This window comes from Rutilus rutilus (genome assembly GCF_951802725.1).
Source record: "Rutilus rutilus genome assembly, chromosome: 12".
Taxonomy (NCBI): domain Eukaryota; kingdom Metazoa; phylum Chordata; class Actinopteri; order Cypriniformes; family Leuciscidae; genus Rutilus; species Rutilus rutilus.
The window spans coordinates 25,514,525-25,542,397 of record NC_140217.1 but is presented as its reverse complement, the minus strand read 5'-3'; the positions used below and the strand labels follow the sequence as shown (position 1 = coordinate 25,542,397).

Below are 27,873 nucleotides of genomic sequence, written 5' to 3'. Positions count from 1 at the left end.
AAAGCTGAGAAGAGATTGAGGCTCCTGGGCCTTACAGCAGTAATATGTGCAGGGCCGACTGGAGTCCACCGGGAGAACATGAACCTTCACAAATCTGAAAGATGCAAACAAGGAGATAAAGCGCCATGTGAATGTGAACATGTGTGAAAATAGATTCTGCAGGGGACATCACTGCAGTAAAGCAGCGTGAGTGCATTAATGGATGTAAGAAGGGAGGACTTACACTTTGCATCCATCTCTAATGGTGGCCTTGCTTAAATTTCTCATCTGAAGGACATGCAGCAGCAAAAACATGCCATTTGAATCATATCTGTAAAAGAGTGAATGAATGTTTTAATAAGAGTGATTTGGTAGTTCATAATGAGGGAAGTATGCATGTATGTGTATGAGAGTGTGTGCTGCTTACAGAAGACCAAACTGAATCTGAACTGGCTCTGAAGCTGTGACGTCTTGAGCAAAACTGACTTCTTCGGATTCCTCTGTCCTACTGGAAAGAGACATTCAGACAATTATAACACAGCAACAACTTACTGACAGCATGCAATTATACACTACCATTCAAAGTTTGGGGTGGTAAGATTTTTTTGTTGTTGCTTCTTTGAAAAGTCTCTTGGCTTTATTTATTTGACCAAAAAGTGTGGAATGTTATTTCAATTTAAAATCAATGTTTTCTATTTTAATACATTTTAAAATATAATTTATTCATGTGAATTTTCAGCATCATTACTCCTGTCTTCAGCGTCACATGATCCTTCAGAAATCAATCTAATATGCTGATTTGATGCTCTAGAAACATTTCTTATTATAATCAATGTTGAAAAAAGTTGTGCTGCTTGATATTTTTGTGGATATGGAGATTTCTTCAGTGTACTTTGATGAACAAGGTTTAAAAGAAAAGCATTTATTTGAAATAGAAATATTTTGTAACATTATATATGTCTTTACTGTCACTTTTAAACAATACATACTCGCTACATAAAATATTAATCTTACTAACCTCAAACTTTTGAACAGTAGTCTATATATATGTGTGTGTGTGTGTACATTTGTGTAAAATGAAAATACCTGATACAAAAGTACACATTCCAAAGTAGGTACATGCCAATGTGATATGATATATATATATATATATTGATGTTTTTTGACAGCCCATGGTCTGTCAAATGGGTTTGGAATGGCATGAGGGTGAGTTGAATTGATGACAGAATTTTTGGTGAACTATCACTTTAAAGTCTTTATCTTTATTACAGAATATCCTCTCACCTTCTGCTCCAGGCTTCAAACACCCCACTGTCTGTTGCCAAAATGTCTTCATTTACTCCTGCAGACACTCGTCTTGCTCTTCTGCTGGTCCGACTTGCACTTTTACTGCGTAGGGTTACTCCTATATTGAGTCACATATATAAACACACACACACACACACACACACACACACACACACACACACACACACACACATATACATATATATATATACACATACATACATATACACATACATACATATACACATACACATACATATACATACACATACACATACACATACACATACACATACACATACACATACACATACACATACACACACACACACAAAACAAAAATAGAAAATGTAAATCATTTTTAACATCAAAACAGTGCGATTGAATGTTAAAACAATTTTTTTTTGGTAACACTTTACAATAAGGTTCCATTTGTTAACATTACTAACATTGAAAAATACTTCTAAAGCATTTATTAATCTTAGTTTAATGTAAATTTCAACATTTACTAATATGTTATTAAAATCAAATATTGTATCTGTTAATATTATTTAGTGGACCTGGGCTGACATGAACAATGAACAGTTGTTAACTAATGTTAACAAAGATGAATAAATACTGAAACAAATGTATTGCGATTTGTTAATGTTAGTTAACCCATTAACAAAAGCTAACTAATGGGACCTTATTGTAAAGTGTTAATTTTTTCTAACACATTCAATTTGACAATTTATTCATTTTAACAAAAATGCCTTCTTTATAATTTATTTAAAAGCATTTCAAATAATCAATAATGACTTATTTATTTAGTTTTCTATCCTGAATGCCTTAACACTTCAATTATGAAAAACATGAGATTAATTGCAACTATACATTTTAAATCAATCAGTCAGTTGCAATTTCCAGATAGTTATTCATCACCTGTGGAGTTATGCGTTCCTTGGAGAACTCCGTCTCTATGGCTCTTCCCTTCCAGGAGGTGTGCAGTGGCTGGGATTCCCACTTCCCCTTCCCCAGGAAGAGTAGTGTGCTGCTGGGATTGAGTCTGATTCCGCAGCCCTCTGCTGGCCACCTCCATGTACTCCTCTGTCATCTGGGCCAGAGGACAGTCCTGGGGGACCGAGTGATAGGGGGTGTCCATGGGGGAGCTGGGAGGGGAGAGCGACGAGAGCGAGGACCGAGAGGAGAGAGAGGTGAGAGACTGCGGTGTGTCGTGCGAACGTTTTGGGCCGAAGGCTAAACCGTCTCTACTGTGAGTTTCCAAGGGGAGAAGGTAGCGGAAAGAAGGGTCCAGAACATCAGAGTTTCCTTCTGTTCGCTCATACTGGGGTAGGCCGTAGATGTCGGTGAAGCTGACGGAGCTGAGAGAACCACGACTGGATGCCAAAGAGCCACGACTGGAGGCTAAAGAGCCACGGCTGCTGCTGGAGGACACTGTCAGATTACTGGCTGATAGGCTGCACACAGAGAGAAATGGTCATTTTGGGTTGATGTGGTTAGACATCCTGTTATTTGTCTTAGTGTTTTTATCATTACCTCTTCTGATTAGGGGTGCTAATTGATAAAAAAAAAAGAAAAAGAAAAATCACATCACATGCTATGATATGATATGCTGCTTATTTAAATCAGTAGCCAATAATAACACTGAATATTCTATTCTATCAATATCTGCAGAGAAAAAAGCCAAGATAATAACTGAATACATTATTGTGGCAGATGAAAAAGGCTTTGGAAAAAAGGCTTCAAAAGTCAATATGTTGTTTATTTTATTGAAAGTAAGTGTATTAGTGGCTTACAGTCAAAATAAATCCATACTTTTAAATGACTTATTGTTTTTATTCAAATAAATAAAAGCATAATAATTAAATATATATTAATCTATATTAACACAGACACACACGGTCAGTTTGACCTTAATTCTCTCAATTTTTGTATTATTATTATATGATAATTACATACATGTGTTAAACTGACAGCTTTAGTCTTGATTTCTGCCCTCTGAATCAGGTTTGTGTGTGATGTGATGTACCTCTTCAGTTGAGAGTGTAGATAGGTGGTGATACGGGTGGCTTCCTCTAGTTGCCTCATAAGTACATTCCTTTTCTCCTGCTGTAATATCCTACACAACATACACACATTTGATACAGATTTGCCACATTTATCGAGTCAGTTTTAACTAACAATTTGATGTCTGCTTGATCTCAATGCAGTACTATTTGTTCAATTGTTCTGGAAATGATTTCAGTGCATAGTCTGCCATATAAGATTTGTTCTGTAATTTAATTTTGACCATCATAAGAAAATGCTATTCTACCATTTTATGGCTCCTAATGTGACAAAGAAAACCCATCAATATTCATTGCATAACAAAATGGGATATGAAAGCTAATATGTATACTGACGTAATATGACACAAAAGACCCCTATACGTCTCAGCTGAGGTCTCAGTCTCAGATATAAGATTCTCATAATGAGCGGATCAGAGCTGGCACAAGCACATCTGCTTTGTTCAGTGGGGAAATAAGGGCACCCTTATTTACCTCTGCAGGCATTTACAAAACCTTTACAGACATATTTTGTTTGCAAGATTTGCTGATAACGAATACATTATTCTACCACCATTGAAGTGGAGGTATATTATGTTTACCTGACATGCTTTTCTTTATCACCATGTTAGTGCAACTTTATTTATTTTTTTGCATGGTTGTAACATGCTTTACTTTGGTCTGCAAAGCCTGAGATATCCTTGAAAACATTCTGCCAATTAAAAGTGCAACAATCCATTAGAAGTGATCTCTACTACATATGTTAAACATCCATACATGACTGTGCATTATGAAATAAATTCCAACCTCTGATTGGCCCCCTGACTCTGGACAATCTGGGCTTTCTGCACCTCGTCCCCCAGCCTGCGCTTCTCCTCCTGCAGCTGGAGCAGAGTTTCGGAGGAGTGCTGCTGCTGGCTGAGCAGAGTGATCTCCTGGAGCAGAGCCTCCTTCTCCCGCAGGAGCTGCAAACAGTCCAGATCCCGGTCGGCCTCCGCGCGTCCCGACCAGCTCTCACTGTCCAACTGAGCCAACTGATGCTGAATACTGGACATCCTGAGAGAGAGAGAGAGAGAGAGAGAGAGAGAGAGAGAGAGAGAACAGGGGATCAATCTTAGCTTCTGTAAACAGATAAATGCAGACATGATCAAACGATTGTGTTCACTAGGCTACAGATACAGTACAGTTCCATGATTAATATCACATAAATGCAATACTATTCATTCCACCATTCAAAAGTTAGAGTCAGTTAGAGTGAAAAATGTACTTTTATTCAAGATGGATGCTAGCCTGGGTTTCCCCATACTGCCTTGCTCAGAGCGCGATTTTATTCACGCTGCTAGGCAGTCTGGACACCATGGACCAGATTTTCCCCTGAAAAAGGGAACCAATCACAGAACGATGACGACACCAAAGCAGTTTGTTTATATCTATGAATCCAACATGGCATCAGACTCGACGTTACCTTCTACCCTCATGTTTATCTTGCACAAACGGTAATATTCGCTAAACGCCATCGTGCACAAATAAATCTTTGACCCATCGTCTTTTTCCTCGTCGAATTTCTGTCACTCTACATACGTCATCTGGTATAATTGAAGCGATTGGTTATGAGCTACGTACAGGCGCATTTGATAGACATTCATAGCGCCCAATAAACGGCTCTGGGCATTCGTAAACCACGCCTCAAATACGAGAAAATGAACACGTGGTTCCCAGACCAAGTCTCAAATGAGACTTGGTCTGACGTTAGCCAGGCTAGATGGATGCATTCAATTTGATCAAGTGTGACTTATACACTTTGACAAAAACTTTGAATTCAAATAAATGCTGTTCTTTTGAACTTTCTATTCATTAAATAAATAATCCTGAAAAAACATTAGCAGGGCCTCTGCAAAAATATTATGCAGCACAACTGGTTTCAACATTGATAACAATAAAAAAATGTTTCTTGAGCACCAAATCAGCATATTTGAATGATTTCTGAAGGATCACTGGAGGAATGGCCTCTGAAAAATCAGCTTTAACATCACAAGAAATAAATTATTATTTTAAAATGTATTAAAATAATTAAATTGGAATAATATTACTGGATTTTTGATCGCATTTTATTTCAAAACTGAAAAGAAAGAGTATTAAAATAAATAATAATGGTAAAGAGAAATAATGGCATGTCCAGCATGTTATATTGTAAATATGCATGCATCCGTGTTTGTAAAAGGGCTGGCAAAAATATTAAAAAGCAGAGAGACACTGCAGCTTTATGTTTGGCATGAGAAACACAAAGTGTTTCTGCACTTTGGAGGTCAGATATTGTGACTCAGTAAGAGAGCATGCAAGTTTCCACAGCTTTTTTCTTCTCTCAGCTCATTCTCTTTTCCCCAGTCCCCCCTACTTTCTCGCTCTGTCTCTCTCTGATGTCATACCTGGCACTCAGTGGCCAACTATGTTGCTATGGAAACATGCATCTCTTAAAGACGTTTGCATGGAGCCACTGCTATAACACAGAAGCCAAAAACTACAGCACTGCAGTTCCTCCTAAAATAAAGAGGAGCTTCCAAATGCAATGTAGGCCACATCAATCCACCACTCTACTTTTACACAAACCACTAAAATCTACAGTGAAGTAGTAGCAACATTATTACATAGCAAATCCAGACAGGGTTTCCCTTAAGGGCAGTGGATGAGGCACAGGATCATACTCTTGGGAAAATCATAGCCAGGCTGAAAAGCAGTTCCAAATCAAAAAACTTCTGCTCCTTGAAATCACATGACTGAAATCAGGTGTGATACTACTTTCAAAAGTGATTTGACTTTTGAACCAGAATATCATAGAAGTGGGCATGTCATGTCTTTTGACGCATTCCATCGTCATTCATGATGCATTCCATATGATATCATCAAATCAAAAACATTGATTTTTTTTTTTTTTATTATGTTGAAATCACACTTGCTGAGTCCCAATTGACCAACTTGTACTATTCTCTAAAAGTAATATGTACTGTTTTTATGAAGAAAGAGTACTTCATGCTGAGAACTCTCCTTATGTGTTAGCATAATTATGCATTTAAAAGTTAATGTCCAAACTTATCTTTATAAAAGTTCACAATGTTGTTGCAGAGGAAATATAACATGTATAACATTTAAGAAATATTTTTTCATCAGGCTAGATATTGATTATTAATCACTCAAACCTCTTAACCGACTGTCTCACACATCCACCATGTTTGTAGTTTTAAAACACTTTTTATTTGTGTTTGTAGTTCTAATCAAATCCTCATCCAACGAGCAATGGGTTATGGGTAATATTAGCCATCAGAGTGTGCATGGATCTGCAATTCGAAATCTAACTGGAAATAGTAGACCATCCGGGTACCTTTGGAATACTCATTTCAACATTACTATTTGGGACACACTAATTCTAATTTGGAATATTTAGGATGGATAGTATGCGAATTGGGACACAGTGACTGACATCTTAATTCATATATAATCGCATATACAAACTTTTAATGTTTATAGGTTATTCTGAAAAATATATTTCTCTATAGAGAAAATGAATGGGATTTTATTTTACTTCCAGCAACCGACTGTTTTTACATGTTTGTTGTCAATAACAGTTATGCAGTGCATTTTTGCAAATCTCCTTACTTTTTTTTAGCCTCTTCATACTGCCAATTGAGTTTGACTCTGTCTGCAAGCAGTGGTGGCTCCTGGGAGCCAAACTGTAAGAGAGGAATTACAATTTTAAATTACTGAGCATATATGACTTTAACTGTACTGACACAGAATCGTACTGTCAAACGTAAAACAATTGAAACTTCAGTTGCAAAACAAAACCCTGACAAACCTCTCCCATCAGATCAGTCTGGCATCCAGAGTCCGTGTATTGTTGTACACTACAGGAGTTACCCAGGGTTTCTGCATTGTTGGCCACCTCATTAATGGAGTCACAGAAGTTCAGCGTCAGCTTGGCCAGGCTCTGTGCACAACAAAAGAATAACAAATTAAAGTGATATTCATAACAGAAATCCTCAGTAATCAGTTATGACCACAAGATGGCAGCACCTCTTAAAATAAAATAAAATTGAGAGGAGGTTGAAGGTGTTAAAATGAATGATAAATTAAGGGAGATATTAATGTCTATTCAGTATGTATTGGTGCATTCAGTAGACTAAATAGAATTCATTTAGTCAAATCGAACTGCTGTTTGCAGTGCATTTTGCACCTCAATAACGTGACAATTCTGTGAGTCAGGATTTTCAATGAGAAAAAAATTGAGGGCAGGACTTGATTTTATCCATTAGGGATTGACCGGATTGTGAAAAGTGGGTGTTACTGCCCAGAAAAGAGCTGAACTGAAAGAGAGTTTGCTAAAACAACACTGTGATGATGTGTTTCTACAATCCACAGTTCTACATATTTTGTTAACCAAGTATAAAAATATTATATAACTTTTATGGAAAAATCATTGAAGATGATGGACTTGTGTCTATCTGACCTGGATGAGGTCCTGCCTCTCCTTCTCGCCGGTGCTGATGGCCTTTTTAATGCTGCGGAGCTCGCTGAAGATGGCCTGTGCTTCATCTAGTTTGTAGTTGGTCTGACTGCTGGACATCTTCCGGTCAATTCTGCTCAACACAACACACAAGTGAACAAACCATCAGCCATGTGGTTAATCTTCTGAGATGAATCGCTATTGAGGTACTGGGAGTAAATAAAGAGTAGAATAGAAAATACAAACACTCAGGTTTCTTTCTTACACACAATAAATACACAAAGCACTGGGCATCTGCCATCATTTCCTCGGACTCTCTATTAAACACAATTTGTTGCTGTAAATGCAGCCCAGATTAATCTTAATGTAGATTGACATCGTGTTCCATTCTCCATGGCCGTGCACAGACTGCGCCTGGATGTGTATGTTCATAAATATCTAAAGATTCTTCCCGTCTTAGGGCCGCTCGACTAATTATAAAGAGTTAAACTAGCAATGACATCAGAGTTTATTTACGCCAAACAGGGTGTTACTCTACCAGAGCCAAGCCAACATCACTGCTCCACACAAAGCTAATATACCGTCATCTTTAGTCATACAGTATGAGAATGTTAAAAAAACACTATTGCTCTTGAAAGGAAAACGTGAGATGGCAGCTGTAGATGTGAGCTTAGATTTATTAAAACTTGCCTCGCTGACCTGTCTAACAGACTGGTTAACCATTTAGCCATGTTGGAATAATATTGTTTTAACTTAAACCAGCTTCTGGTCTCAAAGGCATAATAATTAGGCGAGTGAAACTGGAGAGCACTGCACTAAAACCCTCCCGTCGGGGAATGTCTGCCTTCTAAAGCACCAAAGCACTGTGGGATATATATCCTCAAGAGTGTAATGCCTGAAATGCTGGGCATAGAGACAGGATGCCATTCTAGAAACAGAAACAACCAGCTAAACTAGCTTTAAAAAAAAAAACTTGTAAAAATGCCTTTCATCAATTTGAACTGGAAAGCATTAAGAAATGTTTTGTCTCTCAATATACTGCAAAAACGATAACATCTTAAGCCATCGTACAGATCTTAATGGGAATTAAAATATATTAAATGCAATATATGATTCTCAAGTTGCCGAATTTGATGGTTATAAATCACAGGAGTGGGGGAGAGATTGTGTAAAGCATGTCTTTTACATCAGCATGTCTCTGGCGTGGCGCCTGAGCTCCAGCCATAGGCCACTTCCTGCAGGCCACCCTCCTCCAACAGCAGGTACTGTCAGCTCGCCTGCCCTGCCTCTTCCTCTCCTCCTCTCCACACAAGCAGGGCTTTGTTTCCCCCCTTCAAACCACCAACCTTTCACAGCCCTGCCTGACCAGGACCCGAGTCTGCCAGGCTACTACGGACATCTACCCACCCTTTCCACCCCAATATCACAGCGCACGACTGCCTGGTGACACAGAACAGACAGGCCGGATGCTAGTTTTTAAGACGTAGAAGGTGAAAAAGACAGGGTGAAAGGGGAGGGAGGAAGTAGCCTTAAGACCATTCAAATTTTTGTTTTTCTATAGATATATGAACAAATTTCTTATAAAGTGTGTATTAAATTAAGATTAATCTCACATCTAAACACTCTTATGTTGTTATGTTATGTTATGTAATGAACATGGGGAGACTGATATCAGCATTTTACAAGTTACAAACATTTATAAGCTGATGTGTGCAGGTGTTAAGGAGGACGCAGACGAGGACGAGGAGAAAGAGAGCAAAGTTTTTCTAGTTTGCAGTCTTCTCTCAAGTTTTGCTTGAATAGAGCTGAAATCATGATACTTAGACCTCGTTGTCCCTCCACTGACTATAATCATTCCATAATATATAAATACCCTACCGGTCAAAAGTTTGGGACGGTAAGATTTTTTTATATTTTTGAAAGAAGTCTCTTGTGCTCACCAAAGGCTGCATATATAGTTGATTAAAAAAAAACAAATAACAAATAAAATAAAAATAAAAAAGTAATATTGTGCTGTTATAATTTTAAATAACTGTTTTCTATTTTAATATATTTTAAATGTAATTTATTTAGCCTTATTACTCCAGTCTTCAGTGTCTCATGATCCTTCATAAATCATGCTAAGATGCTGATTTGGTGCTCAAGAAACATTTCTTATTATTTTATCAATGTTAGAAACAGTTGTGCTGCATAATATTTTTTATGGAAACTTTTTCAGTATTCTTTGATGAATAAAAAGGAACAGCATTTAACTAAAATATAAATCTTTTGTAACATTACGAATGTCTTTACTGTCAAAGTAAAGGACTAAAGTCTTCCTGACCCCAAAAATATACTGCATATTTACCATATATGTATTATATATAAACAGCAAAGCTTTGATGCGACTTCTACAGTAGAGTGACTGCTGTTAGACACTAGCAACATATCTCAAAATATTCAACTGAACATTAGACTGACATCAAATAAAAAGTAAAATGACAGTAATAAATTACAGAGGTCCCGAGGCTCTGACGACTCGTGTCAAGAGGGAGATTCCATTTTCTTACAGCGCTGAGTAAAGAGTTAATCTTGCTATTCTGGGAGCAAGTAGAGTTGTGTTCTATCTAAGAGATAAGGGCCCTCACTGGGATGCAGGAAGCAGGGAGGAATTTGCTGCAAGATATCTCTGTGTTTTTCAAAATGCTTTCAAGCACTTTTTGCCCCCTCCTCATCTCTTCCCACCCCTCCTCTCGCTCTCTCTGCTCCGGACTCTCACTCTTTCTCTGCTTATTGAGCTTTTCCTGCCTTGGCAACCCAAAGTCAACTGGTGCATCCTCTTCCTGAGGTGGAGTCTCCTTTTCCAGACATACATACACACACACACACAAAGCTTTTTTGTTGGTTTAGGTCAAATTCCTCACACATATTCCCGGATCATTTTAAATAAATAAAAAATCTAAACACTACACTACAATCTTGTAAACACAAAGCATCCAAACAACTATTCTATTCTATTTGGTATATTTTAGTGTTGAAAGCTGTATGAGAAAAGTATGTTTAATCAGACATTTGCAGAGCAGGTAACAAATTTGGATTTTTTTAGAGCTTGGTATCTGGTAACTGTTTGGTTTGCTGCTCCACTGAACTGAATAATAGTGAAATTAGGGCTGAAATTAGCCCTGAATGCACTAGCTAGCTATGCTAAGTATAAGGACGGCCTTGTCTAAATGAAGAACTCTTTCTACCTAACAAAATATTACTAGAGTGCTAGCAAAACAGCTATTGACGACTCTCACACTGGGGAGGGTTTGTTTCAAACCTCTAACTCAAATTAAACTTCAGAAATCAAATTTGCCAAAATGTTAAGCATATGACTCCATTCGAACTTTGTTTTGTAGCCAATTCATTCCCCACATTAATATCCATAATTACTTTTAAAAGAAAAGATTGCCTCCCATTGTGCTACAATAAAATGCTTACTATTCAAAATGTAACCAACAGATATGATGTCTTGTAGAATATTCGCATGTCAGATAAGCGGATAAAAAAAACGAGAAGCTTTGAACCAAAGCATAAAACCTAAAGTTACTGACCCCAAACTTTTTAATGGTAGTGTATATAAAGCCAAATAAGAACATGTTCTACTTCATGTAATTTCAAGTAATTTTGTTGTTGCTAACATACTGTCCCCATTACGACACAGTTTGAGAGTGGTGATTTGAACAATAGAAAAGACTGATTGACTTGATCATATGCTGTGTCTTATTTGATGTGCACTCTCTGAACCTGTCCAAAAACAAAAGTTTGTACACACTTAAAAAAAAAAAGTTTCAGTTATAAGACAACTACTCAAACAGAAACATGAATAAACAGGAAACATTAAAAAAAAAAAAACTAATAACAGTTTTTGACAGGGTGGGGTCATGAATTGTTAATCACGAAAAAGACTGGGGGCAGGGAGGAATAATTTTATGCTAGATTTTTATGTTTTACAATTTAAAATGTGATGGTGTGCTATAGTGTTCAGAATGATTTAGAGTGATTCGCTATGAGATTGCTAGGCTGTTCTTGTTGGTTAAGTAGTTTCTTACTGTTCCAAAGTCAAAAGAGTAGGTCTCTATGGCATTCTTGTCTCTTTTCCCCTTGTAGTTGTCATCTGCCAGACAAAAATCTGATAGAACACCTCTCCCCAAAGAGCTGGTGCTATTGTATGCCGAAGTTAAATACTTTAATTCTAACTCCTAACCTCATGTAGTAGCAATAGCAGGCCTAATAGTGATGCTTGCCATAACAAACACCATTAATAAATGCACTTAATCCACCCATGCTTTGTGTGTATAAGTGCGTGAGGAAGGGTTTAATTCATTTGAACTCACTCCTGTAGGGTCTCCACTCCCATTTCCTTGTACTGCAGCTCCTGTCTCATCTGAGCCAGCTCCTGTTTGAGTCTAGAAAGCTGTGGACACAAGAGCCACTCGGTCAATACACATCAAAACACACAGTGGGATTCCCTCAGAGACACCATAGCAAAAAAAACTTTGAGTCATCAGCAGAGACATGTCTAATGGTTCCCGACCCGCCCAACATACACAGGAACTTAAAACGACCTTAAACACACACAGCACAGCCCTCTGAAAACCGCAATGGAGGAATGTAGGGTCATTTTATATACAGCAAAAAACACCCAGATAAGTAGGTAACAGGCCATGGAAGACCGTATATGACATAATATAGAGCCTATTTAATATAACATGGTTTTTACACTTTCTGTTCTATGTTAAAAGACTTTTAAATTCTGTTATTATAATTTTCTCTGACTTCTGTCATTGTTTCATAAAACAAAAAAAATTACATAGTTCTTTTTCATACGATGACAGTTTAAATGCCTGTCAAACTCCCCCCAAAAAATTGCAAAAACAGATCTTAAAAGTAGCCAATGTGCCATTTTCTTTCCTTTAACACTACCGTTCAGAAGTTTGGGGTCAGTACAATTTTATTTAAAGCAATTAATACGTAATAAGATGCATTAATTGATCAAAATCAACAGCAAAGACATTTACAGACCCTTTCCAAAAAATTTGAATATCATGGAAAAGTTTATTTATTTCCATAATTCCATTCAAAACGTTAAACTTCCATAGATTATAGATTCAGGGCCCACAACTTAAACAATTTCAAGTATTTAGTTGTTTATTTGTACATAATTTGGGCTTCCAGCTCATAAAACCCACGAAAACAGGATTTAAAAAAATTTGAATATTACATGAAATCACACAGTAATTACACAGTGATACCATGGTCATTGAACCAGGTTTTGGTTATTTTGGCAGTGTGGGCAGGTGCAAATCCTGCTGGAAAATGAAGGAAGCATGAAGTGCTCTGAAAATGTCCTGGTAGACGGCTGCGTTGAGTGGACAGCACAGTGGACCAACACCAGCCGATGACATGGCTCCCCAAACCAACACAGACTGTGGAAACTTCACACTGGACTTCAAGCATCTTGGATTGTGTGCCTCTCCATTCTTCCTCCAGACTCTGGGATCTTGGTTTCCAAATGAGATGCAAAATTTGCTCTCATCAGAAAAGAGGACTTTGGTCCACTGTGCTTTATTAAATCCAGAGTCAACGCAGCCTACCGGGACATTTTCAGAGCACTTCATGCTTCCTTCATTTTCCAGCAGGATTTGCACCTGCTCACACTGCCAAAATAACCAAAACCTGATTCAATGACCATGGTATCACTGTGTAATTACTGTGTGATTTCATGTAATATTCAAATTTTTTGAAATTACAAAAATATTAAGAAGCACAACTGTTTTCAACTGTGATAATCATAAGGAATATGCAAAACTGTTACCCAACCATAGCAGTGGGTGTTTACTTCCAAATCTTGAATGCTGCACATCGTTCAAAAGTGTTTTAAAGAGAGGGTCAAAAATAGGATAAAAATTTGCCTATTAAATTATGATGTTTTTTAATGTCAAAATCTTGATAACATTATAAGTGGACCTCAGAGAACATTATAAAATAAATAAATAAAAGTAAAAAAAAAACCAGTTTTCAACTTTAATAATGATAAAAAATGTTTCTTAAATACCAAAATCAGAATATTAGAATGGTTAGGCTCATGTGACACTGAAGACTGGAATAATGGCTGCTAAAAATTCAGCTTTGCATCACAGGAATAAATTATGTTTTCAAATATATTATATAAAATGTAATTTTAAAATGTTTTAAAAGAGAAAACAGTCATTTTAAAATGTAATACATTTCACAATATAACAAATTCTATTTATCAAATAAACACAGACCTGGTAAGCATAAGATGCTTTTTTTCAAACAAATGATGCTACCCCCAAAACTTCTGAACAGCAAGTTTGCTTCTAAAACAAACAACAGCTTTGATAATGGAATAGAATTAAAAATTGTGTTAAATGAAAAGTCATTCATTGAAAATTTCCCCCTCTGTAAAATATCTAAAATATAATTTTTGCATTTGAACTGCTGTGCACATGCGATAATCGCACCTTAAGCGGCATTATAAATGATGAGAACTAGCTGCGTAAATAGTCTTCTCCATTTCTCCTAAATTTCAAAGGGAAAAAAGCATGGTTTGGAACAAGACAAGACATGAGAGAATAATGACTTTTAAATTCTCATTTCTGGGTGAGCTATTCCTTTAGTATGACAGATTTAGTCAAGATTTAGAGCAAGAGTTCATCATCCACAGATTTTCTGACACAATGACTCTTCCTGTAGAATAGCACTAATCTAGAGAGGCCCAAGCCAGAGAAACACAGCAGTGAACCCAAACCTAGGCCTCTTCTTCCTAAAAGTCCACCTCCCCTCAACACACATATACAAACACACAATCAACACGGCACATGAGGGGCCCAGCACCTCCCCTTGGGCCTGACGTATGAGGCATTGTTCTCAGAGGATAATGACTTACCCGCTCACGCCTACAGGCGATTTCCGCTTTGATTTGGTCAGGGTCATATTTTGCATTTGAAGAGGAACCAGAGTGAGCTATAAGAGAGAAAGAGGAGTCAAAAAGTCACAATCACCTTTTGTACCTTGTACTACACATATAAATGACACATAATACAAAAGAATCTCAACTATTCAAATCTTAAGATAAGAAATGAAAACACTTGCATAAACGTACCATGACTGTGCCATGTTTTATTAGATAAATATTTGTTTTATTTGATGTACTTAGTACCATGTAAATACTTTGGTGCATGTCACCCAATGCCATATAGTAAAGCGCCATGAAATTTCATGATATTCTAATATTAACGGTATCATTGGAATTTGTTTTTGTTGAAAAAGCTGGATATGTGCATAAAAAAGAAAAGTGAGGAAAACTGGTGGAGAAAGAAATACCATCCGCTTTGATTCGGTCATGATCATATTTTGCATTCGAAGAATTAAGATTCATAGAGTAATTAATATAATCAATTGATGAGCATACTTCTAAATTTTTTTATTTAAATTTATTTTGATAGTTTTTGGGGGGCATAAAGTAGACAGTGTTAGGGTGAAGTGATACAATTGTGCTTGTATCATAATGGGGGAAAAAGCCTCATTAAAAGAATAAAATTCTGGAAAAGAAAACCTTATTCAACAGTTTGGCAAAATCTTATATTATTTTTACTTACGAAACAGCTTCTTAAATCATCTTAACAATGTTAGTATACTATAATCTTAATAATCCTAAACCTAATAATAATCTTAATATGAGGATTAACATTAATAATATACCAATAATAATAATAATAATATAAACGTTTGTTTGCCGAATGAAACAATGTCCATTTTATTGTAAGTGATGGATTTGAAAAAAGAATGTAAAGAGTTGTTTCAGCAACAGGAAGTAAGAGCAGAACTGATGAAGGGTGGCAGGAAAGGGAGGGGAAAGTGAAGGAAAAAGTAGGGGAGTGTTGGACTAGAGGAGGAAGGGAGGAGGTCATGAATGTACAAGTGAGGAAAGGAATAAGATTTCAGCCAATGAGTGACACTTAAGTAAGCCTGGAGTAAGAATGACTTCATTGAAACTTCACACAATATGACTAATAGGTTGGCGCAATTTTAGATGGCTGAATCAGCAGTGTGTGTGATGTGATTAAAGTGAGATGTGATGCGTGTCTCACAGCTGGTGATGGAACGGTTGTCATCCTGAGTGAGCTGGTTGAAGAGTTGCATCTCTTGCTGTGCCAGCTCGAGTCTTTGCTGTTTGATCTGATACATCTCTTTCTTGGCATTGAGAGCCTCCTGCGCCACCACCAGGTACTCTTTTAACATGCGCTCCTGCTCCTGACGCCATTGTGTGCGAGGGTTCTCTATCTGGGTCGTCTCTGGGGGAGAGAAACATCAAAACCAGTGTTAAAGCCATCATCCAGAATATTACTCCAAAAATGAGTATCTGATAACCATTAACAACAATAGCATTATTCTTGACACCAAAGATAGTAATCCAATTCGGATGGACGGATGGACGGATGGATGGATGGATGGATGGGATAACCAATTACGGCCTTGCCGTCATTAAATTTCATTCAGAGTTGTGCGATTGTCAATCACTGTTTGCGGATACCATAGAAATGAATGGGAAGTGCCGTAAACTGAAGTGTACCTGTCAAGCAATTGTCTGTTACTTCGCTTATAAAACAGTATTTTTTTCGGTGTAAACTTTAAATACATATAAATCTAAAACATATGTTTAAGAGCAAACATGTTGAAGATTAGCCAATGGGCTGTCAATTCATTAAATAAGATGCAGATAAGCCATTTTCCCCACAAAAGCAGTTTATTCAGTGTAGTGAAGCCATTGACATCTACTAAAAAAGGGCCTCTGGTCTCCTTCCCTGTGTACCGTTAGACATATATACATATGAAGAGTTCAGATGCAAAAACCTCTAAGTGCCATCTGAAATTTTCTTCTAGAATGATCATTTTTATCAAGCTCGTATATTTAAGTTCAGTAATTTCACTTAAATGGCAATTAATAGGTCATTTTCATTGCCATTTAAGTGAAATTACTGAACTTAAATATATGAGCTTGATAAAAATGATCATTCTAGAAGAAAATTTCAGATGGCACTTAGAGGCTTTTGCATCTGAACTCTTCATATATATCTATACATAAAAACAAACAAATAAATAAATACATTTTGCCTTTAGGTTTAGGTGATTTTTGTAATTGTTAAATTAATCAGCATATTCACCTAATAGACAGTTCTAGTTTAACAGAAATGGCTAGATAAACCAGATGTGTTAAATATGACATTTAAAAGAAGAACTAAAGAGCTGAACTTACTATTGATGTGGTCGATGTAGTAGACGCCCACCTGCTGGTCATACACCACCTCCCAGCCCAGAGGAAGCTCATCCCCCACACAGTCGGCAAAGGTCAGAGGCTTGGTAATCCTACAGGAACAGAGACAGAATGCCAAAATTAACACAAGAGTCGAAAACACCTAGAAACTGCGCTGTACAGGACAACATATAAAACTCAACACAACAGAGTTGGAGTGTTATAACAGCAAAGCTGCTTTCGCTATTTTTCACAACATTGCGTGATATGGCTCATGTATTTCTGGTTGTTTAAAAGCATGTGTAAAAAAAACAAAAAAAAAAAACATTTCGTACAAAGACTCGCATTGGGATGAACAAAGCTGTGTGGAGATTTGAAGAATCTGGAACATTCCTTGAGATCTCTAATGAATGTGTGTTCAGTCAGTCAACAGCTACTGATCTCCTCACCCCAGGTCAAAAATGTGTGTAATATAGGCACTGCAGGAAGAGACAGCCCATAAACACATTCCACACAGCAGAAAGCAGGCCTGCCCCACAGCCCACAAACACAACCAGGACACTGGATACTCTGCACAAATCACTTTTCACACTTTTGATTAACCACATCAATGTAACGCTCTAAAACAATTCACATTCTTCAAATATCTCCTGCGAATTTTCAATGTTGAAAATATTGGCACTGAAAGATTAGGCTGGATTCAGGATAAACTGACCCAGATTGGAAGCGTTTATACAGGATGTATTCTCTTGTGCTTGAAAACAGCTGGACAGAGCACAACTGACTGGAATAGAACGCAGCGGTTATGTGACAGTTTTGAAAAGTTGACGTGTTTTTAACTTCACAGAGTATCTTGAAAACGCAACATGCTTGAGAGTTGTGACGTAATGACCAATGATGTCTGTCTGAATGTGAATGGTTGTATGGTGCTTTAATTAGAATCATTTTAAAGATACAGATAATCAGATATTTATTTTAAACGTACTGGTACGTCGGTATCAAGTCGATCAAAAAAATAAATAAAAGTCAAAAACTTAACAATACCAGCCTTTCTGCAGTACAATACCAAGTATCAGGTCAATTTGGTACCTGCTGATAGGCGGCTGCTTTCAAATGTTCTGTGAAGAGTGTCGAAGTTTCTTTTTACCACGTGTTTGCAGCAGCATTGAGCATTCTTGCCAATCACAGACATGTTACCTGAGCGAGTGAACGCAATGGCTTTTCACATGCATTTAAGTTGGTCAGAATCCTCTCAATAGGCAAGTCTGTTCAACGCGAGCTCTGCACGCTCGCAAATTGTTTCATTGCAACCAACAAAGTTTAACCATAATAAATAAGAGATTCACTGCGCAATGGAGACCAATTTTTTCAGTTCAGCCAATCAGCTTCTTTGATTATAAAGAGACCACTCTTGGCTCAGTTTCTGTCTAAAACTTTGCCCATAATTTGAATTAAAGTTTTTTTTTGTTTTTTTCATGCTGCAAAGTTTTGGGAGTGATAACCATATTAAAATGTGTGACTGATTCAGAAATTGTGATGTCTGACATAGTGATAATAACCATAGCATAATGTTTTTGTGATCAGACACACATCAGATTTGTGTATTAATTCTTGCAGTGTGAAATAGACCTGCTACTTGTTCTGTTACCACTAATATTTATTTTCCTTTTTGTATGCTACATACATATTAATTCATATTAACTAATTTCATTTATTTTATATATTTTTTCAAAATAAAAAAAATAAACTATTAAAATGAAATTGTTTTTGCTATGGTACTGAGAACAGTGGAATTTTATCTGTACTGACTACTAAAATTTTGGTTTCTTTATACTACTGTTTTTAACCTCTTAACAAATAAAAAAATAACGTATACAAAATTAAAATTGTAATATTTAAAATGTAAAAAAAGAGAAAAATCTCATAGTCAACTAAATCTATTGGTGTTGGTCCTTAAAGTTGTCACAGAATTTAAAGGTATTTATAAAACACCATGGTATTACCATGATAAGCGGTTCAAAAAACATAGAACCATCGTACTCTTTTGTTGGTGAGGTAACGTGATCAAGTTGAGGTTAGTTGAGATGAATAATGTCATAGGTAATTAAACATTTCCTGGAGTGTTTTAACTTTCTTTTTGTGCTTTTAGAGTTTTTGCATCGGTTTTCAAAGAACTTAACTGCTTTTTTTCAATCACATTTTTTTCTTTTGTTGGTGGCATGTTGGGAAGAGCTTTAAAGCATGCACAGGAGGATTCCAGGTTCAAATCCCAGCCACTGTGCCCTTGAGCTAAACACTTAACCCCTGTTTGCCCTGAGGTGCGCAGTAGGACTGTCTGTGTGCTTTGACCCTTCTCTTCGTCTGTGTCAGATAACAGCAGGGTTATGAAAAGAATTCCTGGGAAGCTGTGGAACCTGCAAACAGTTAGTAAAATAAGCCCTTAATTCCAAAATTCTTACCAAAAAAATAAAAAATAATCTACAAATTAATAAATGTCTTGTGCATGGCTTATGATTTTCTTTCTGAATGTTCTGACAGTATTCGTTTCCCAAAGGAGCTCCACAGAAATGGCCTCAGTTACTAAAAATCAAGACACTTAATCAAGTATTATGTGCTTCACTTTCAAAACATTTGGACGATTTTGAGATATATACAGGCTGGCCGTGTAGACTTACATAAAATCTCAGTGCCGTGGAAGCACGAGAAACATGAGAGGAGGGGACCGATGAGGAATGCTGAGATTCCACGAACCCTTGGAATTACCATCATTAACACATTTTTGACACACCATCATAATTAGTGACGTTAATCGCTTAATTCCCCTTTTAAAGCAGTTTTAACATAACTCTATGGCATCCTATGGATATGCCTTGCAAACTGGACAAAAGTATTCAAATAAACATTTATATTACATGATTTTCTGGATTTCACTGCAAGAAAAAAAAAACACAAATGGCAAGTTGACAATGGTTGAGAACAGAGGACAAGCACTACACAAGAATGATCTATTTTAATGTGAAAAAGTGTCCAGCATTCAACACGGAGAGGTGGAATTACTTAGCAATGGCCTCAAAATCCCAATGATGTCAAAATAGTGATGCAATCCCTGTATTTTTCAATGCAATCTTTAGACCAACAAGAGACATGGAAATATCAAGACGTGAGTGTTATTTGCAATTTTATCCTCTGTCACAAACTTTCTGGGATGCTCCAAAAACAGTGTGAGATTACAAGATGGTCAAATATGTCCACATGAATATGCTCTAAGCATGTTAATTAAAACAGCCATTAAAATAAAGAAATATCATTAAAAAAATAATTTAATTTAATATAATACGTGGTATACTAGACTAGTCTGCCGACAACTTCTGTACCCCTCTACACATGGTTTTCATGCAACACATTCCATTCAGCCACATTGAGTCTCTTTAAAACCATGTTTTTCTTTCTCGAATGCCTCTCAGAGTTCAGTATGTCTATCATATATATATATTAAATGTTTTAAATGTTGTATATATATATAAAAAATTTTTTTTTTTAAAAATCAATGTTCTTGTTCAAATGAAGCACAACAATGAGCTTTACTGGAACTCCTTGACAATTCAAAAGTATGGGAAGGAGAAAAAAAAAACAAAAAAAGACGTTACAGAAGCTAGGCACATTCGTCAATGTCTTAAAATAACACATAGACAAAGGGCTGTTTGATCATAATGGTTCCAACACAAGCCAATACAAATATATAGCTAAGATACAAGAGAAAACACATGCACTGTGGCAATCATATCATCAAATTACAAAACTCTCTTTATTCTCCAATCAAATCCTTACTGTAACAACTATGTCAATCCTGGAATAAAGCCCAGAAAGCAGTGTTGTTATCTCAGTGCTTTGAAAGAGAGAGATGAATGGGTTTGTTAGCAGGGTTATAAAGTATTGTTTGAGAGGACTTGAAATTCACTGAACCCTGTTCATTAAGATACATCTCTGCTTGTTAATCTGTTAAGATAATCAGTGTTTGTTAAGAACCACCATTTGACATGATTCTTAAGCTTAATTAAGATGAAGAGTTCGTTTTTTACGGCACTAGCAGCTCAAATCAGGATATGTTTGAAGAAAATGTCATTTTCTTTAAAAATGAGTAATTGGTTTCGCCAGCACAAAACACAATGTTGTGTGTTTAAGGTGGTTGCAAGGGTGCACATTGCTAGGTTGCTTATGGCCCAAGTCAGAAATAAATAAAACAAAAAAATCTCTGCGACACTTTACACCATGCATTTTAAGGTGATCAGATCATGATTAGATCGCATCTGACCACATTAACTCTTTTCCCCACCAACGTATTTTAAAAAAGATTCCAATTTTCACAAAAACCTTCCCAAAGTTTTCACAGTCCTATACCTCATCCTGGGTCGACATTTCATTTGGTAACGTAAGGCAGTTTTGATTTATATGCTGTTTAATGTTTGATGATCGCGTTATTTTACATGTGCGTAAGCTCTATAGCATGTTTCTGCTTTTTCTTCTGCTGTGTTTTGATCCAGAGATTATGTACACTTTCAGAAGATGCATAAAAGTGCCCCAAACATAGATTGCCAGAAAATTCCATCAAGGGTGGAAAAGCGCTGTATCATAAATGACAGAAAATTCTGTTGATGGTGGGGAAAGAGTTAAAAGCGAAGTATAAATGCACCCAAGATTTATTGTGATCGAATTACTGTCACTGAAGCCACATTTCCAAGTGGTCTGGGACAAACTATATGTGATGAAGGTTTAAATGCAATATCTGATATTAGTTCAATTATTTTACTGGATTACACTTCCCTCCTCAGAGAGAGCCCTTAGAAAAAAAAATGTCTCCCCTTTTCTTCACCTCTAATGCCCATTAACATCCTTAATGCCAATCCTACTGAAGGGCTCATAAAAAAGCCATGCAAGAAATGGCAGAAAGCATTTTGAATTATCCGACAATGTTTCAAAACTTGATAAATGATGGAAATGTTTTAGTTAACCTCTTATGTAATGTGTAAGTGTCTAAAATGATGCAGATACAATCCGGATTATAAAAACTAAATGCATGTTAATGCCAGGTTTAAAGGGGGACTAGAATAGTCAACTCTCTGGATATGACTCAATTCCCGCCTTAAGTCTAGCAAGTAAAAATCATGACACAAACCACACAGATTTGAAATCTGGGATCGCACAAGTAGTCCTGCGCTGCACTATGATGAGACTCAAAACATCAAAAGCAACAAGCTTGAGTCTTGTAGTGTGCACTTGGCCTTAGAGGTCAACAAACAAACGGCTTGTTTATGGTCATCTCTGAACATGAACTTGGATGGGAAAAGTATTTTAACATCAGACAATATTACACACATCACAGTTTGTAAGGAATGAGTAACAGAATGAACAACAAAGAAAAAGTTTGCCTGAACAAATGCATTTAAAGGTAAGTTCACCTACTTTTAGCCAGCTTTGTATTGTTACAATGTCAGTATGTAAATTAACAATGTATACTTTTTCTCTGTGTCATCTGCACCAAGATATCAGTTCAATCTGCAGCTTTAGAGGGGCCCTTTTATGCAAAATTCACTTTTACATGGTGTTTGAGCATGAATGTGTGTTGGCAGTGTGTGTACAAGACCACCCTATAATGATACAAATCCACCCACTCCTTTTTTTTTTATCACCATAAATCGCAAGCACTGTTTCAGAACAAGCCGTCCGCAGATTCTACCTTTTGTGACGTCAAAAAATACCTAGGTCCTGTCCACGACTGCTCACGGACTTTAGCATAGACCCCGCCCTAAATGAGTCAGACCCTGTCCGCGACAAGAATGTCTCGTAAGCGATTGAGGAGTTTTGTTGTTGGATGTAAGAGTGAACATAACAGTCTTCATGTACTTCATGAAGACGCAGCGGATTAGTTTTCTTTTTGAAGGGAATGAGCCCCCATACACCTAAATTCGTTTTTTTCTGCGCAAATCATTTTACACCAGACTGATTTGTGAACGAGGATCAATACAAAAGGACAATACAAAACACAGGTTTTGCTAAAAAGTTGTTTCTCAAGGATGGATCAGTACTGTTTGTGATCCAGCTTATAGTCTCCGGAGCAATGCTGGTCACAATACTGGTATTGAAAGGGAGAGCACACACTTCATTACAGTTATTTTACGGATATAAAGTTTACCAGTTTATTAAGCACCCCCCGAAAAGGCATAAGGTCTATGTATATTTGTTTACTGTTGTGTAATTCGCAGTACATGTTGATATTGTAAGGGAGAAAAAGCTGTTTTATTCAGCTCTTACAGTGATTTTCTGGAGTGAAAACAGACGCTTCATCTTTTGTGTGATGTACAATAAACTTCATAAAACTCATCAGTAAAGTTTTGGCCATCATTGAGACAGGGTCCGCTACAACAGGCATGTACTACTAGAGGATAAAAGTTATAACCGTAATTAAACTAAACTATACCTGCTCTATCTCCATGCAGTATATATTCTCTGACTCGAACCAACACCAGTACTGACATTTTCAGTGTGTGAGATTGTCCTGTTTTGTTGCCATTATGTGCTCTGGAAGCTCCGCCCTTGTGCATTTAAAGGGACACACAAAAACGGTGCGTTTTTGCTCAGCCCCCCAAAAAAATGGCAATTTCAATATGCTATAAAATATACAGGGGTATTTTGAGCTAAAACTTCACATACACACTCTGGGGACATCCACAACTTATTTTACATCTTGCCAAAATCAAAAGTGCAGTATGGGTGTTGAAGTTTGGGCAAAATTTCTAGTGCATAGACAGCCAAGTTTTATCTAGCATATGCACAACAATTAACTAACATTAAAATATGTAAGGAATATTTCCATTATGACAATATTTACATGCACCAGAATAAAAAAAGAATAATAATCACATGTATGATCATATAAATGGCAGCCTCATTTCTGCGACCTTTATGAACTGGATCTCAAGGTTACTGCATTCCATGTAAAACAGTTTTATATAGATATAAGATGTATATTATAAAAGAATATAATTTATATTATAAATAAATATTAGGTCTTCCAGCTGAAAAAAATAACATAATTTAAGATTAAACTAAATATTCACATTCGAAGACTAAATAATTCAGAGCATTAGCTTTAATGGGCCAGCTTAAAGGCCTCTAAACACACCAAGACTCACAACCACAGGCAACTCACTTCCCACTATACAACACAGCAGGAAACACTACATACACAAGCATGTTGTCCATTTCCTAAACCCGAACTACAGCTTCACAGCAGGTCTCCTGCTAGGTTTATCGAACTCTCCCAAGGACAGAAGAAAAACATGCACCATGTAGTTGAGATTCTCACACAAACAGTAACATTGGACATAACCCGAGATGCGGACCTCTGACAGGAAATAGGACCACCCTGCATTCTCACCAGGAACCTCGGGTCAATTTCCTCTTTCTGCAGTGCTTTCAAAAACAAAAGAATAGCAGATCCCAAAAGCTGAGCTCTGAAATCTGCATACAAAAACATTTTTCATAATGAAACACTGAATGAATCAATAATGAATGAACACAAATATACACCGTTGCTTACTCCATTGTACATCATATGAACATTGTTTGGCACCAATATTGAATGCGGATATTTTGTTGTGCCCTAGACTGGCAGAGAACATTCGTCAAAACGCTTCTGCCCTCAGACTTTATTCAGCACTGAAGTTACTAGCGAGTTTCTCAAGCGAGTGTTTTGTTTCAGTTCCTGAGAGACCCTCTGTGCTCTGAGAGAGCTAATCTTCCCATACCACGCCTTTTCTTCCAGAGAGGAAAGCAGCTCTGCCAGAAGGAGAGGTCTCGGAGTGTTTAGCGGGCTGAATCCCAAAACCCGTCATCGGCAGAACGAAAAAGAGTTACGGGGCCACGGGTTATTTTAAGACTTGGGAATTTCTCAAATACACTTTGAGCAAAGCAATGTGTCCCAGCTTTTTAACCAAACAGAGAATAAACGTCAAGGCCATTTATGTAGCACAAATTGGAATACTATAACAATTTCACCATTTAAAATCTTATTTTAAAAGTCCAGCTTCAGTCTGCAAGAGGAAATCATTTGGCTTAAGTAGTAAACATGTCCTCTGTCATATTCTGAACGCTTTTTAAATTAAAATAACTTTTGTCTTTTGGGATTGTCTTCTCTTCAGGGAGTAGTTTCACTCAGGAATCCTCCTACAAGGAATGTCAAAGATGCACACAAATCAAAATCAATTTAGCACAAGACGCACAAGTCTGACATTTGCGAATTCTATAATCATCTATTCAACGCTTTGCCTTCTCCCCGATGTTTCCCAGTAGATATTTCCATCCGGAGCGACACACTTCTCCCTGGTGGGAAAGGCATGTGTAACTGGAGTCTGGGCCGTTGGTCCAGGCCTCGTCTGGACATCCACCCTGTCGCTTCTTCAGCTTGAGCCGTTCACGACAACAAAGAGCCAGTCCAGCATTCCGCCTGCAAATTAAGATGCTCCCAAACAACAGGCTCTGCATTCCTCGTCAAGAATGTGTTTCTCTAAAAATAATATACCCAAATAAACTTAATTATAGTAGCCTGGTGGCAGAGTTTTAATGCCTCTGGAGCTCCAAGGACTTTCTTTTTTGGTTCTGCAAAATCCAGTGGCAGAACTTTTGTTTTGGCAACCATATGTTTTAAGAAGCATTTTCATTCGCAAGCTGCTGTTACAGATGTCACCTTTCATGTGGGCTGATCAGCTCTGTATAACTTTATGAGGACCTTTTATTGGGATCATTAATTCGCAGCCTTCATTTAGACAACTTGTCGCCATGGCACAGCGCGGCTTCTCCTTTGCGGTTTAACGTTTAATTGTTTAATGGCTTGCTTACCACCATAATATTCTATTGTTAAAAAACATGACACCACTCTACAAACCAAAGGTTTTTAAGAGAAATGGAATTGCTTAGACACTGCTAAATTATGCAACCTCAGCAGGTATTCTACTTGCTTCCAAAGGATATACTATACACCATCACCAGGGTACTCGCCAAAAAACAAGGCAAAAACCATTTGAATTAGATAACAACATTAGGAAATCTACTAAAACAAAAAAATGTAATATATTAATATAACAACAGACATCGGCAGTCCATAAAAGAAGATACTTATGGCCAAGCTAATCCTGATACCGTAACAGCATAAGCGTTTGTGCTATGTATATGCTGGGATCCACAAGTGTCAATCTAAAAATTGCATTCTCAGTTTAAAAGACTGTATCAAAACTTTGGGAGGAATTTCAATTATGTTGTTCATTTCTGTCCAGGCAGCTGAGTGCATAAGACAGCACAGGACAGACGTCTCCTCCTATCATTATATACAGCATCTTATAGAAATAGGTCGACTATAAGTAGATCTGCTGAAGAACTTCCATTCTGACACATTTAGATACAGCCATCATTGCTATCACTTTCACAGCGAGACAATGATAGACAGGGAAGATTGTACAAATAGGAATAGCTGAGGAAAATTTCAAGAGGAAGTCATATTCAACAGCAAAATAAAATAAATAAAAATGATATATATTGTGCATAAATAAGTTAAAATTAATTTCCGCCATCCCCCCTTCAAATTTTGTTAATAACAATTAAATGGGCAATGTTCTAGGCTAACTTTTCCTGAAATGTAGAAAAAAAGAATAATCTTAAACCCAACTAGACTAGATAAGATTATTAACTAGATTAGAGGTATGCACCGGTCATGATTTTTCATCGCCGATTCTGATTGATGATTTATTTATTTTTTTTACAATCAAATGAGCCGAATCTGATATCGGTTACAGATTTTTTTTCTTTACGCAAATGTATTTGTTGTTTATTTGCTCAATTAGAAAGCTAAACCATTTGAAATTAGAGGCAACCAAGCATTTTAATCACGAAGTGGATTGCATCATTTTAAGATTTAAAGCAAAAACAGAATGGTTTGACTTTAGCTTTGTGGAATTATGCTACATAAAACGTACCTGCAGGTTGCACGTAACAAAAACAGCAGACGGGCTGAATGAAAATGTAAATTCACTCTCTGCCAGTAGGTGGCACTTATGGAACAGCAGTGATATAGCTTTTCCTTAGTTAACGCTGTAAACAAAGCAGTGCTTATAAACACTAAATTAATGGGCATTATATGGAGGTAACTTTTTTTCAAAACTTTTCTGACAGTCAGTTCCCTTCAGAGACACATTCCTTTAAGCCTTCACCCTCAATTCAATATTCATATTTCCAATACTTCCAATATTTTGAACATCGCGAACAGTGAGCTTGCTGTGCCTGGTACAGTATTTTCTCTGCTTGCACGTCTGTGCTCTCTTCTCCTCTTTGTGTTCAGCGTGACCCGTCTCTGGCCTGTGTTTATGTCATGTTTACAGACTTTGTAATATTTACACACAAATGACATAATGGGAAATTATTGCAATGCAGTTTGTGTTCAAGTTTGGTACAAAGATCGGCCAAAATAACACATAATAAAACAAAATAAAACGATAAATGCAGTAACTGATAAAAAAAGATCAGAAACATCTGATATTTCTCCAACATCACGGACAACAAATTAACAGTAATAAAATAAATGAAAGCTTGTTGAATAATTTCTCAAAAGGTCCTTAAAGGTGAATGTGTCTGTCATATTAAAGTGTGGTGAATCAGATTTTTTTGGCACTTGATGATCTTCAGACAGCCATGTATTAAAATTCCTCGGTAAACGG

The 27,873-nt window shown here is 36.8% G+C and overlaps 1 protein-coding gene across 1 annotated transcript in view; it reads right to left on the bottom strand.

The window, feature by feature from the left end:
* The window catches only part of wwc3 (WWC family member 3), a gene marked incomplete at its 3' end in the record, with an annotated part of 41,123 nt that overhangs the window by 4,856 nt on the left and 8,394 nt on the right, over positions 1 to 27,873 (bottom strand). The window contains exons 2-16 of the mRNA XM_084426927.1: positions 17,114 to 17,223; positions 15,948 to 16,151; positions 14,744 to 14,820; positions 12,168 to 12,247; positions 7,813 to 7,942; positions 7,162 to 7,293; positions 6,963 to 7,036; positions 4,119 to 4,367; positions 3,296 to 3,385; positions 2,803 to 2,820; positions 2,188 to 2,723; positions 1,264 to 1,384; positions 407 to 484; positions 224 to 310; positions 6 to 94 (exon numbers count right to left, since the gene is read on the bottom strand). Coding sequence (XP_084283053.1) covers positions 6 to 94; positions 224 to 310; positions 407 to 484; positions 1,264 to 1,384; positions 2,188 to 2,723; positions 2,803 to 2,820; positions 3,296 to 3,385; positions 4,119 to 4,367; positions 6,963 to 7,036; positions 7,162 to 7,293; positions 7,813 to 7,942; positions 12,168 to 12,247; positions 14,744 to 14,820; positions 15,948 to 16,151; positions 17,114 to 17,223 — 2,075 coding nt within the window. The remainder of the gene's footprint in view (positions 1 to 5; positions 95 to 223; positions 311 to 406; positions 485 to 1,263; positions 1,385 to 2,187; positions 2,724 to 2,802; positions 2,821 to 3,295; positions 3,386 to 4,118; positions 4,368 to 6,962; positions 7,037 to 7,161; positions 7,294 to 7,812; positions 7,943 to 12,167; positions 12,248 to 14,743; positions 14,821 to 15,947; positions 16,152 to 17,113; positions 17,224 to 27,873) is intronic.